We start from the raw sequence: 12,740 nt of genomic DNA on the forward strand, positions 1-12,740 counted from the left end.
TTTTTTATTTATTTTATTTTTGAATTATTTATTTTTTAATGTTTATTTTAAAATTATTTTATTTTTTCATTATTTTATTTTTTAATTATTTTAATTTTTCATTATTTTAGTTTTTAATGTTTATTTTTAAATTATTTTATTTTTTAATGTTTATTTTTTCATTATTTTATTTTTTCATTATTTTAATTTTTCATTATTTTAGTTTTTAATGTTTATTTTTAAATTATTTTATTTTTTCATTATTTTATTTTTAATATTTATTTTTTAAATTATTTTATTTTTTAAATTATTTTATTTTTAATATTTATTTTTTAATTATTTCCTTTTTTTAATATTTATTTCATTTTTTTATATTTATTTTTAAATCATTTTATTTTTAATTATTTTTTTTATTTTTATTTTTATTTTTCTGGGGTTTTTCCCTCCCCCCCCCCTCCGGCCCCTCCCCCGCCGCGCGCGGTGTCCCCGGTGACGTCACGTCTGGTTTCCATGGCAACGCCCCCCCCACATCCCTGCATGGAGGGGGCGGGGTGACCTTGAAAGGTCCCTTTGAACTCGCCGCTCATTTGCATCTCATTTGCATGGCGGCGTTTTCCCCCGCGCGCTCCTCCGGCGCCCCCCGGTGGCGAAATTTTTAAAATTTTTTTTTTTTCCCCCGGTGGCGAAATTTTTAAAATTTTTTTTTTTTTAATTTTTTTTTGGGTCGATTCCGGGCGATTTCGGGACACTCGCGAACGCTCCTGGTAAAATTCCGGGTGGGTTTTTATTCATTAATTTTTCTTTTTTTTTTTTTCTTTTTTTTTTTTAATCGAGGAGGGGGAGGGGCGCGCGCGATGACGTCACCGCCCCGAACCGAGAGAGGGGGGGAAATCTCCGGAAAAAAACCCAAAAAACCGGAAAAAAACCCAAAAAAACCAAAAAATCCCCCAAAAAATCAAAACCCGAACCCCGCCCCACCCCCTCCCCCGAATCCAACCGAAACCGTTAATTAGAATAATTAATTAATTAATTAATTAAGAACACAACGCCCCCTCCCTGCCCCCCCCCCGCTGCCCCTCCCCCTCAGCCCCTCCCCCATCCCAGCCCCGCCCCCCGCGCCGTTCTGGGGAGGGGGGGAGGGGCGAGGGGAGGGGCGGGGCCTCGTGGGGGGTGGGGGCGGGGCAGAGGAGGGGGAGGGGCTTACCACGCCCCTCCCCCTCCCGGGAAGGCACAGTGCAATTTTACGGGGGGGGAGGGGCTTCAAATCTGACGGGGGCGGGGCTAAATCCGAACGGGGGAGGGGCTTGGGGGGGCGTGGCCCCTCCCCCCAATTCCCGCCGCGCGCACGGCGCACAGGGCGGGGGGGGAGGGGCTTTAAAAAGGGGGGGGCGGGGCTTAAGATGTGGGAGGAGCTTCCGGTGGCGGTGGGGGAGGGGCTGCTGGGGTCATTCCCCTCCCCCTTCCACCGCTTGGGGCGGGGGGTGGGGGAGGGGCTGGGGGGTTTTGGGCGTGGTCGGCGGCGGAGGCGCCGCCCCCGCCCCGCCCCCGGCCCCGCCCCCGGCCCCGCCCCCTCCCCGGTGCAGCGCTTGGATGCGGCGGCACTCGGGGCACACGCGCACGTGCGTGCAAGGGGGGGGGCGGGGCCGCGGCGGGCGGGGCCACGCCCCCTTCCAGGTGCGCCCCGCCCACCCCCGAGTAGAGCTTCCCGTTGCTGAAGCGCATCTCGCGCAGAGGGGGCGGGGCCGTGGAATGGGCGTGGTGGGGGTGGGCGTGGTGTGGGGGAGGGGCGGGACCCCCTCCCCCTCCCCCTCCCCCCCCCGGTCCGAATTTGGGGTGGGGGCGGCGGCGGCGGCGCGCGCGGGGGCGGCGGCTGCAGGAGACGGCGCGGCGGAGCTCCCGCAGCATCTCCGAGCACAGCGAGATCTGCGCGGGGAAAACGGGCACAAAACACGCGATTTGGGGGGGATTCGGGGGGATTCGGGAAAAGAGAATATTGGGGGAAAAATCGGGGGGAAATTGGGGAAAAAAATCCGGGGAAAATTGGGGGAAAGTTAGGGGAAAATCGGGGGGAAATTGGGGGGAAATACACACACGGACGCGGTTTGGGGGGGATTCGGGGGGATTCGGGAAAAGAGAATATTGGGGAAATTGGGGGAAAAAATTGGGGGGAAAATCGGGGGAAAATTGGGGGAAAAATTGGAAAAATGGGAAAAAATTTGGGGGAAAGAAGGGGGAAAATTGGGGGGAAAATTAGGGGAAAAATGGGGGGAGATTGCGGAAAAATTGGGGGGAAATTCGGGAAAAAATTGGGGAAAAAATGGGGGGAAAATCGGGAGAATATTGGGGGGAAATTTGGGAAAAAATTGGGGGGAAATCAGGGAAAATTTGGGGGAGAATTAGGGGGGAAATTGGGGAAAAATCAGGGGAAAATCGGGGGGAAAATTGGGGGAAAATTGGGGGAAAAATTGGGGGAAAAATGGGGGGAAATTGGGAAAAAATTTGGGGGAAATTCGGGTAAAAATTGGGGGGAAATTCGGGGGAAATCGGGCGGAAAATCGGGAAAAAATTAGGGGAAAATTGGGGGAAAAATCGGGGGAAAATTAGGGGGAAATTCGGGAAAATATTGGAGGAAAAATCGGGGGAAAATTGGGGGGAAAATTAGGGGGAAAATTGGGGAGAAATTCGGGAAAAAATTGGGGAAAAAATGGGGGGAAAATCGGGAGAATATTGGGGAAAACTCGGGGGAAAATTTGGGGAAAAATTAGGGGGAAATTGGGGAGAAAATCGGGGAAAATGGGGGGAAAAATTGGGGGGAAATTGGGGGAAATATTGGGGAAAAATAGGGGGGAATTCAGGAAAAAGAATATGGGGGAAATTCGGGGGAAAATCAGGGAAAAATTTGGGGGAAATTGGGGAAAAATCGGGGGAAAATTAAGGGGAAAATTGGGGGGAAATTAGGGCGAAATTGGGGAAAATTAGGGGGGAAATTGGGGAAAAAAGTGGGGGGAAAATCGGGGAAAAACTTGGAGGAAAATCGGGGGAAAATTAGGGGGAAAAATAGGGGGAAAATTTGGGGGAAATTGGGGGAAAAATCAGGGGAAAATGGGGGGGGATATTAGGGGGAAATTGGGGGAAAAATAGGGGGGAATTCAGGAAAAAGAATATGGGGGAAATCAGGGAAAATTAGGGGAAAATTAGGGGGAAATTGGGGAAAAATCGGGGGAAAAATGGGGTGAAAATCGGGGAAATTTGGGGGGAAATTAGGGGGAAATTGGGGTAAATATTGGGGGAAAATTGGGGGGAAATTCGGGGGAAATAGGGGGGAAAATTGGGGAAAAAATCGGGGAAAAATTGGGGGAAAGTCAGGGGAAAATTTGGGGAAAAATTGGGGGGAAAGTCGGGGGAAAATTAGGGGGAAATTCAGAAAAAAATTAGGCGGAAAATTCGGGGAAATTGGGAAAATTCTGAGGGGAAACTGGGGGAAACAACTGGGGAAAAAAACTGGGCAGAAATCCGGGGAAATTGGGGAAAAATCCAGTTTGGGGAGTTTGGGGGAAATTCTGGCGATTTGGGAGGTGTTCAGTCCCCCCCAATTTCCACCAAATTTCCCCAAAATCCACCCCAAATTTCCCCTAAATTCACCCCAAAATTCACCCCAGAATTCCCCCCAAATTTCCCCCAACCCAGATTCCCCCAAACTCTCCCAAAATCCCCCCCAAATTCCCCCAAATTTCCACCAAATTGCCCCAAAATCCACCCCAAAATCCACCCCAAATTTCCCCTAAATTCACCCCAAATTCACCCCAAAAATCCCCCGAATTCCCTCCAAATTTCCCCCAACCCAGATTCCCCCAAACTCTCCCAAAATCCCGCGCCAAAATCCCCCCAAATTCCCCCAAAATCCCCAACCTCTCTCCCTAAATTCCCCCAAATCCCCCCTGGCCCCACCCCCGGCCCCGCCCCCGGCCCCGCCCCCAGCCCCTCCCCCACCTCCTCGGTCTCGGCCGAGCGCCGCGTTGACCACACGAACTCCATGACGGCCACCAGGATGGCCACGACCAGGCCGCAGACCAGCACCACGAAGATGCCGCCGATGTTCTCCATGCCCAGCCCTGCCGGCAACGAGGCCAAATCAACTCAAACCAACTCAACTCAACCCAACCGAGGTCAACTCAACCCAACCCAACCCAACCGAGGCCAAATCAACTCAAACCAACCCAACTCAACACAACTCAACCCAACCCAACTCAACCCAACCGAGGTCAACACAACCCAACCCAGGTCAACCCAACTCAACACAACCCAATCCAACTCAACACAAATCAACTCAAACCAACCCAACCCAACCGAGGTCAACCCAACTCAACTCAAACCAACCCAACCCAACCGAGGCCAAATCAACTCAAACCAACCCAACCCAGGTCAACCCAACTCAACACAACCCAATCCAACTCAACACAAATCAACTCAAACCAACCCAACCCAACCCAACTCAACACAACTCAACCCAACTCAATGCAACCCAACCGAGGTCAACCCAACTCAACCCAACTCAACCCAACTCAACCCAAACCAACCCAACTCAACACAACCCAACCGAGGTCAACCCAACTCAACCCAACTCAACCCAAACCAACCCAACTCAACACAACCCAACCGAGGTCAACCCAGGTCAACCCAACTCAATCCAACCCAACCCAACCCAACTCAATACAACTCAATACAATCCAACCCAACCCAACTCAACTCAACATAACTGAACCCAACCCAGCCCAACCGAGGTCAACCCAACCCAACCCAACTTGATTTGGTCAACTCAAGTCAACCCAACTCAACACAATCCAACCCAACCCAACCGAGTCAACCCAAGTCAACACAACTCAATTCAATCCAACCCAACCCAGCCCAACCCAGCCCAACTCAACTCAATTTGGTCAACCCAACCCAAGTCAACACAACTCAATTCAACCCAACTCCGCTTGGTCAGCTCAACCCGACCTATGCCAATTTGAATTGGTCAACTCAACTCAACTCAACCCAACCCAACCCAACCCAACCCAACCCAACCCAACCCAATCCAAGCCAAGCCAAGCCAAGCCAGGCCACGCCCACCTTTGGCGCGGTGATCCTCCTCCTTGGGGCAGTGCCCCCCTTCCCACCACTTCCTCTTGAGGATCTCCAGCCGATTGTTCTCCTGCAGCTGCAGGATGGCCAACGTGATCTCATCGCGGAACGGCGACCCTGCCACAACACCCGGCCCGCGATGGTCCCACCTCCATTCCGGGGAAGGGGAATGGGCGTGACCCGCCCAGGCCCCGCCCCCCGCGGCCCCGCCCCCGCGGTACCCAGCGGCATGCCGATGCCGTAGCCCTTGGTGTCCAGCAGCCCGCCGATCTGCGTCAGGTTGCAGTTGTGGCGCCGGTGGTACTCGTTCATGGTGGACTCCAGCAGGAAGGCGTACTTGGAGTTGAGGACGCGCGCGATGCCTTCCTCCGTGCTCTTGACGAAGACGCTGGGCTGCTTGGAGTGCATGTAGTTCCACATCCGCTGGTAGGTCTGGTAGCGCGAGTTCTGGCGGGGGGGGCGGCCGTGGGGAAGACGGGCTTTGGGGGGCGCCGGCGGGGCTGGGGTTGGGTGGGGTTGGGTTGGGTTGGGTTGGGTTTGAAGGGTTGGGCTGGTCCAAGTTGGTTTGGGTTGGTTGGGTTGGGTTGGGTTGGGTTGGGTTGCACGGATTGGCCGAGGTTGGCCCAGGTTGGGTGGATTGGTTCATTGGGCTGATTGATTGGTTAGGTCGATTAATTGGGTTGATTGATTGCTTGATTGGATTGACTGGTTGGGTTGATTGGGTTGATTCATTGATTGGGTTGATTGATTGCTCCATTGGATTGATTGGTTGGGTTGATTGATTGCTTGGGTTGATTGATTGGATAGGTTGATTGATTGGTTGGGTTGATTTGTTGGGTTGATTTGTTGGGTTGATTTGTTGGGTTGATTCATTGATTGATTGGTTGATTGGATCAATTGGGTTGATTGATTGCTTGATTGGATTGATTGGTTGGGTTGATTGGGTTGATTGATTGCTCGATTGGATTGATTGGTTGGGTTGATTGATTGCTTGGGTTGATTGATTGGATAGGTTGATTAATTGGGTGGATTGATTGGTTGGATTGATTGGTTGATTGGATCAATTGGGTTGATGGATTGCTCGGTTGGATTGATTGGTTGGGTTGATTGATTGGTTCATTGGATTGATTGGTTGGGTTGGTTGGTTGATTGGATTGATTGGCTTGGCTGCTCAGATCGATCGGGTTGATCGATCGATTGGGTTGATTGATTGACTGATTGATAGATCGGGTTGATCGACTGACTGATCGGGTTGATCGATCGATTGGGTTGATTGATTGACTGACTGATCGATTGGATTGATTGATCGATTGGGTTTATTGATTGACTGACTGATTAATCAGGTTGACTGATCTATTGGGTTGATTGATCGACTGACTGATTGACCGACCGATCGATCGGGTTGATTGATCAATCAGGTTGATTGATCGATCGGGTTGATCTACTGATTGATCGATTGGGTCGATCAACTGACTGATCGATCGGGTTGATCGATCTATTGGGTTGATTGATCGACTGATCAATCGGGTTGATCGATCAGGTGGATTGATCGATTGGGTGTATTGATTGACTGACTGATCGATTGGATTGATTGAGCGATTGGGTTGATTGATCTATTGATTGATCGATTGGGTTGACTGACTGACCGATCGGGTTGATCGATCTATCGATCGGTCGCTGGCTGGCGGTGCCGCGGCGCGGCGGGCGCTGACCTGGAAGAAGGTCATGGTGGAGCCGGCGTGGATGGTGCCGTACTCGATGTTGGTCTGGTCGGCGAGGTCGTCGGCCGACTCCACGGGCACCTCCATGCGCTGCACGGTCAGGAACGCCGCCAGGTTGGCCGTGTACGACGAGATGATGATGAGGGTGAAGGCCCACCTGAGGGATCGGGGGGCACCGGAAGTTATGGGGAAGGGGGCCACAAAACATAAAAATGTCACCCCAAAAACGCCCCCCAAAAAAAAAAAAAATAAAAAAAAAATTATTGCAAAAATCTGAAACGAATCGCCCCAAAAATTTAAAAAAAAAAAAAAAAAAAAATTCAGAAATTCCGAAAGGAATCGCCCCAAAAATGCAAAAAAAAAAAAAATTTTATTCCGAAAATCCGAAACGAATCGCTCCAAAAATGCAAAAAAAAAAAAAGAAAAAAGAAAAAAAAAATTCCGAAAATCCAAAACAAATCACCCCAAAAGTTAAAAAAAACACAAACAAAAATTATTCCGAAAATCCGAAACGAATCGCCCCAAAAAAGTTTTAAAAAAAAAAAAAAATCATTATTCCGAAAACCCGAAACGAATCAGCCCAAAAACATAAAACAAACAAACAAAAAAAAATCAGTCCCAAAATCCTCCCCAAAATCCCCTCGAACACCCCCAAATCCCCCAAACAGCCCCCAAACCTCCATACACCCCATAGAGCAACCCCAATATCCCCTCAAATCACCCCAAATCAGCCCGAAATTGCCCCAAAATCCCCTCAAATCCCCTCAAACACCCCCAAACAGCCCCCAAACCTCCATATACACCCCATAGAGCAACCCCAATATCCCCTCAAATCACCCCACATCAGCCCGAAATCGCCCCAAACCTCCCCAAAATCGCCCCAAATCCCCTCAAACACCTCCAAACACCCCCCAAACCTCCACATACACCCTATATAACCCCCACAATATCCCCTCAAATTGCCCCAAACCACCCCAAAACTCCCCAAAATCCCCACAAATCCCCTCAAACACCCCCAAACACCCTGAAACACCCCCCAAACACCCCCTAAACCTCCATATAGCCCCCACAATATTCCCTCATATCGCCCCAATATCGCCCCGAAACCCCCCAAAATCACCCCAAATCACCCCAAAACCCCCCAAAACCCCTGGAAATGCCCAAATTTTGGTGTTTCTGACCAGACTCCGCTGACGCAGCGCGTGGAGAGCGCTCGGGGCAGCACCTCGGCGCCCTGCTGCAGGAACCCCCCTCCCCAAATCCCACCCAAAACCCACCCAAATCACCCAAAACCCCTCAAAATCACCCCAAATCACCCCAAAACCTCCCCAAATTTTGTTGTTTCTGACCAGACTCCGCTGACGCAGCGCGTGGAGAGCGCTCGGGGCAGCACCTCGGCGCCCTGCTGCAGGAACCCTGCTCCCCAAAACCCCCCAAATCCCACCCAAAACACCCCAAATCACCCCAAAATCACCCCAAATCACCCCAAAACGCCCCAAAACCTCCCAAAATCCGGTGATTTCTGACCAGACTCCGCTGACGCAGCGCGTGGAGAGCGCTCGGGGCAGCACCTCGGCGCCCTGCTGCAGGAAGCCGCCCACCGGGAACCAGAGGCTGTTGCCCAGCGTGTACTGGTTCTGCACCAGCCCCGGGCGCTCCCGCAGGCACGGGTGCGGGTTGTACCACTCGTAGGGGCTCAGCCTGCGCGGGGGGGGACGCGGGGTCGGGATGGGATCAACCAACGCCCCCCCTCGGGATGGGGGAGAGTGGGGGAGTCCCAGGGAGGGGGGGCCCTGAGTTTGTTTGGGGTCGCTTTGAACACGGCTGGGGTCACACAAAATAATCTGGGACCACCCAAAATTAATTTGAGACCACCCAAAATTAATTTGAGACCACCCAAAATTAATTGGGAACACCTGAACCCATCTGGGACCAACCCAAATTCAGCTGGGACCACCCAAAATTAATTTGAGACCACCCAAAATTAATTTGAGACCACCCAAAATTAATTGGGAACACCTGAACCCATCTGGGATTGCCCGAACCCATCTGGGACCACCCAAAGCAATCTGAGACCACCCAAAATTAATTTAGGAACACCTGAATCCATCTGGGACCAACCCAAACTCAGCTGGGACCACCCAAAATTAATTTGAGACCACCCAAAATTAATCTGAGACCACCCAAAATTAATTGGGAACACCTGAACCCGTCTGGGAACACCTGAACCCATTTGGGGACACCTGAACCCATCTGGGACCAACCCAAAAATAATCTGGGACCACCCAAAATTAATCTGAGACCACCTGAACCCATCTGGGATTACCTGAACCCACCCCAAACTCAGCTGGGACCACCCAAACATAATCTGGGACCACCCAAACTTAATCTGAGACCAACCCAAATTAATTTGGGAACACCTGAACCCATCTGGGATTGCCCGAACCCATCTGGGACCACCCAAAGCAATCTGAGACCACCCAAAATTAATTTGGGAACACCTGAATCCATCTGGGACCAACCCCAAATTAATTTGAGACCATCCAAAATTAATTGGGAACACCTGAACCCGTCTGGGAACACCTGAACCCGTCTGGGACCAACCCAAAAATAATCTGGGACCAACCCAAATTAATTGGGAACACCTGAACCGGTCTGGGATTGCCCAAATTAATCTGGGACCAATCCAAAATTAATTTGGGAACACCTGAACCCATCTGGGACCACTCAAAATAATTTGAGACCACACAAAATTAATCTGAGACCACCCAAAATTAATTTAGGAACACCTGAACCCATCTGGGATCACCTAAAATTAATTTGGTATCACCTGAACCCGTCTGGGGACACCTGAACCTGTCTGGGACCAAACCAAACCCATCTGGGACCACCCCCAAATTAATCTGAGACCACCCAAAATTAATTGGGAACACCTGAACCCATCTGGGACCAACCCAAAATAATCTGGGACCACCCAAAAATAATTTGGGGACACCTGAACCCATCTGGGACCAACCCAAATTAATTTTGGGAGCACCTGAACTCGTCCAGGATCCCCCAAATTAATCTGGGACCACCCCAAAATAATTTGGGGCCATTTTTCGGGGTGTCACCCCCAAATTCTGGGACCGTTTTTCGGGGTGTCACCCCCAAATTCTGGGACCATTTTTTGGGGTATTCCCCCAATTTCGGGGCCATTTTTGGGGGTGTCCCCAGGTTTTTTTGGGGGAGTTTTCCCTGGGTTTTCGCCTCCTCCCTCCCTTTCTCGGGGCCGTTTTTTGGGACGTCCCCCCCCAGGATTTTGGGGCATTTTTGGGCCCCGTTTCCGGGGCGTGGCCGCTCACCTGGCGGCCAGGAAGAGCACGCAGCTGACGGCCAGGTAGGCCAGGAGCATGAAGAGCCACACGGCCGGAGAGAAGGGGTCTAGGAAGGAGAAATACCCCGGCTTGCGGCCCTGGGGGGACGCCGAGTGAGACCCCCGCAAACTGAGCCCAAAGTGACCCAAAATCCACAGAAAACCGACCCAAAACAGCCCCAAAAACTGCCCCAAAACTGAGCCCAAAGTGACCCAAAATCCACAGAAAACTGACCCAAAACAGCCCCAAAAACTGCCCCAAAACTGACCCCAAAATGACCCAAAATAGCCCCAAAAACTGCCCCAAAACTGAGCCCAAACTGACCCAAAATCCACAAAAAACCGACCCAAAACTGACCCTAAAACCACCCACAAACTGACCCCAAAATGACCCAAAATAGCCCCAAAAACTGCCCCGAAACTGACCCCAAAATGACCCAAAATCCACAAAAAACTGACACAAAACTGACCCAAAACTGACCCAAAATAGCCCCAAAAACTGCCCCAAAACTGAGCCCAAAGTGACCCAAAATCCACAGAAAACCGACCCAAAGTAGCCCCAAAAACTGCCCCAAAACTGAGCCCAAAATGACCCAAAATAGACCCAAAAACCGCCCCGAAAATGACCCTAAAACCGCCCACAAACTGAGCCCAAAATGACCCAAAATCCACAGAAAAATGACCCAAAGTAGCCCCAAAAACTGCCCCAAAACTCAGCCCAAAATGACCCAAAATAGCCCCAAAAACTGCTGCGAAACTGACCCTAAAACCACCCCCAAACTGACCCCAAAATGACCCAAAATAGCCCCAAAAACTGCCCCAAAACTGAGCCCAAACTGACCCAAAATCCACAAAAAACCGACCCAAAACTGACCCTAAAACCACCCACAAACTGACCCCAAAATGACCCAAAATAGCCCCAAAAACTGCCCCGAAACTGACCCCAAAATGACCCAAAATCCACAAAAAACTGACACAAAACTGACCCAAAACTGACCCAAAACAGCCCCAAAAACTGCCCCAAAACTCAGCCCAAAATGACCCAAAATAGCCCCAAAAACTGCTGCGAAACTGACCCTAAAACCACCCCCAAACTGACCCCAAAATGACTCAAAATCCACAAAAAACTGACCCAAAACTGACCCCAAAACCCGCCCCCAAACTGACCCCAAAATGACCCAAAATCCACAAAAAACCAACCCAAAACCGACCCAAAATAGCCCCAAAACCCGCCCTGAAACTGACCCCAAAATAAACCCATAAAACCCCCATAAAATCCCCAAAAAACCCCAAAAATCCCAAAAAAATCCCAAAAACCCCCAAAAAACCCAAATCCTACAAAAACCCCACAAAAACCCCACAAAATCCCCAAACCCACCATGTGCACGCGGTAGAGGATGCTGATGCCCAGACCCCAAACCTGATAAAAACCCCCATAAAAACCCCAAAAAAACCCCAAAAAATCCCAAAAAAATCCCAAAAAAACCCCAAAAAATTCCCAAAAAAATCCCAAAAAACCCCCAAATTCTACAAAAACCCCACAAATCCTATAAAATCCCATAAATCCCGTACCATGTGCACACGGTAGAGGATGCTGATGCCCACATCCCAAACCTGATAAAAACCCCCATAAAACCCCCAAAAAACCCCAAAAAAATCCCAAAAAATCCCCAAAAAATCCCAAAAAACCCCAAATCCTATAAAAACCCCACAAATCCTATAAAATCCCATAAATCCCGTACCATGTGCACGCGGTAGAGGATGCTGATGCACAGACCCCAAAACCTGATAAAAACCCCCAAAAAAACCCCAAAAAATCCCAAAAAAATCCCAAAAAAACCCCAAAAAAATCCCAAAAAATCCCAAAAAACCCCAAATCCTACAAAAACCCCAGAAAAGCCCCAAACCCACCATGTGCACAGGGTAGAGGATGCTGAAGCCGAAACACCAAAACCTGATAAAAACCCCCATAAAACCCCCCAAAAAACCCAAAAAAACCCCAAAAAAATCCCAAAAAAACCCCAAAAAAATCCCAAAAAATCCCAAAAAACCCCAAATCCTACAAAAACCCCACAAAAACCCCAGAAAAGCCCCAAACCCACCATGTGCACGCGGTAGAGGATGCTGATGCCCAGGGTCATGAAGGGCTTGGAGAAGTCGATCACCTTCTCGCGCTCGGCCGTGATGGTGAACGCGGCCACCGCCAGGTCGGCCTTCTGGGGACCCCAAAATCCCAAAATTGTGGGGTCGGCCTTCTGGGGACCCCAAAAACCCCAAAATTGTGGGGTCGGCCTTCTGGGGACCCCAAAAACCCAAAAATCCCAAAATTGTGGGGTCATGAGGGGATGTAGAACCCAAAAACCCCAAAAACCCCAAAATTGGGGGGTCGGCCTTCTGGGGACCCCAAAAATTGGGGGGTCAGGAGGGGATGGGGAACCCAAAAACCCCAAAATTGTGGGGTCGGCCTTCTGGGGACCCCAAAACCCAAAATTGTGGGGTCGGCCTTCTGGGGACCCCAAAAAATGTGGGGTCAGGAGGGGATGGGGACCCCAAAACCCCAA

The 12,740-nt window shown here is 50.3% G+C and overlaps 1 protein-coding gene and 1 long non-coding RNA gene across 3 annotated transcripts in view; one reads left to right on the top strand and one right to left on the bottom strand.

Annotated features, from left to right (window-relative positions):
* Window positions 1-744: 744 nt before the first annotated feature.
* GRIK5 (glutamate ionotropic receptor kainate type subunit 5) overlaps window positions 745-12,740 on the bottom strand; it is a 39,664-nt gene continuing 27,668 nt past the window's right edge. The window contains 9 exon segments of the mRNA XM_071419252.1: window positions 745-1,629; window positions 1,631-1,902; window positions 3,970-4,091; window positions 5,092-5,220; window positions 5,325-5,550; window positions 6,816-6,981; window positions 8,352-8,525; window positions 10,169-10,278; window positions 12,282-12,395. Of these exon segments, the coding sequence (XP_071275353.1) occupies window positions 1,425-1,629; window positions 1,631-1,902; window positions 3,970-4,091; window positions 5,092-5,220; window positions 5,325-5,550; window positions 6,816-6,981; window positions 8,352-8,525; window positions 10,169-10,278; window positions 12,282-12,395 (1,518 nt within the window). The 3' untranslated portion in view covers window positions 745-1,424.
* LOC139586097 (uncharacterized) lies at window positions 6,020-7,056 on the top strand. Of its 2 annotated transcripts, none has more exons than XR_011677445.1 (2): window positions 6,020-6,588; window positions 6,644-7,056. It is a non-coding gene; the product is annotated as an uncharacterized lncRNA (long non-coding RNA). The 2 variants fall into 2 exon arrangements; XR_011677446.1 differs by having other exon boundaries at window positions 6,020-6,538.

Source organism: Agelaius tricolor, unplaced genomic scaffold, assembly GCF_023055355.1.
Source record: "Agelaius tricolor isolate 1412-34295 unplaced genomic scaffold, bAgeTri1.0.p SCAF_102, whole genome shotgun sequence".
Taxonomy (NCBI): Eukaryota; Metazoa; Chordata; class Aves; order Passeriformes; family Icteridae; genus Agelaius; species Agelaius tricolor.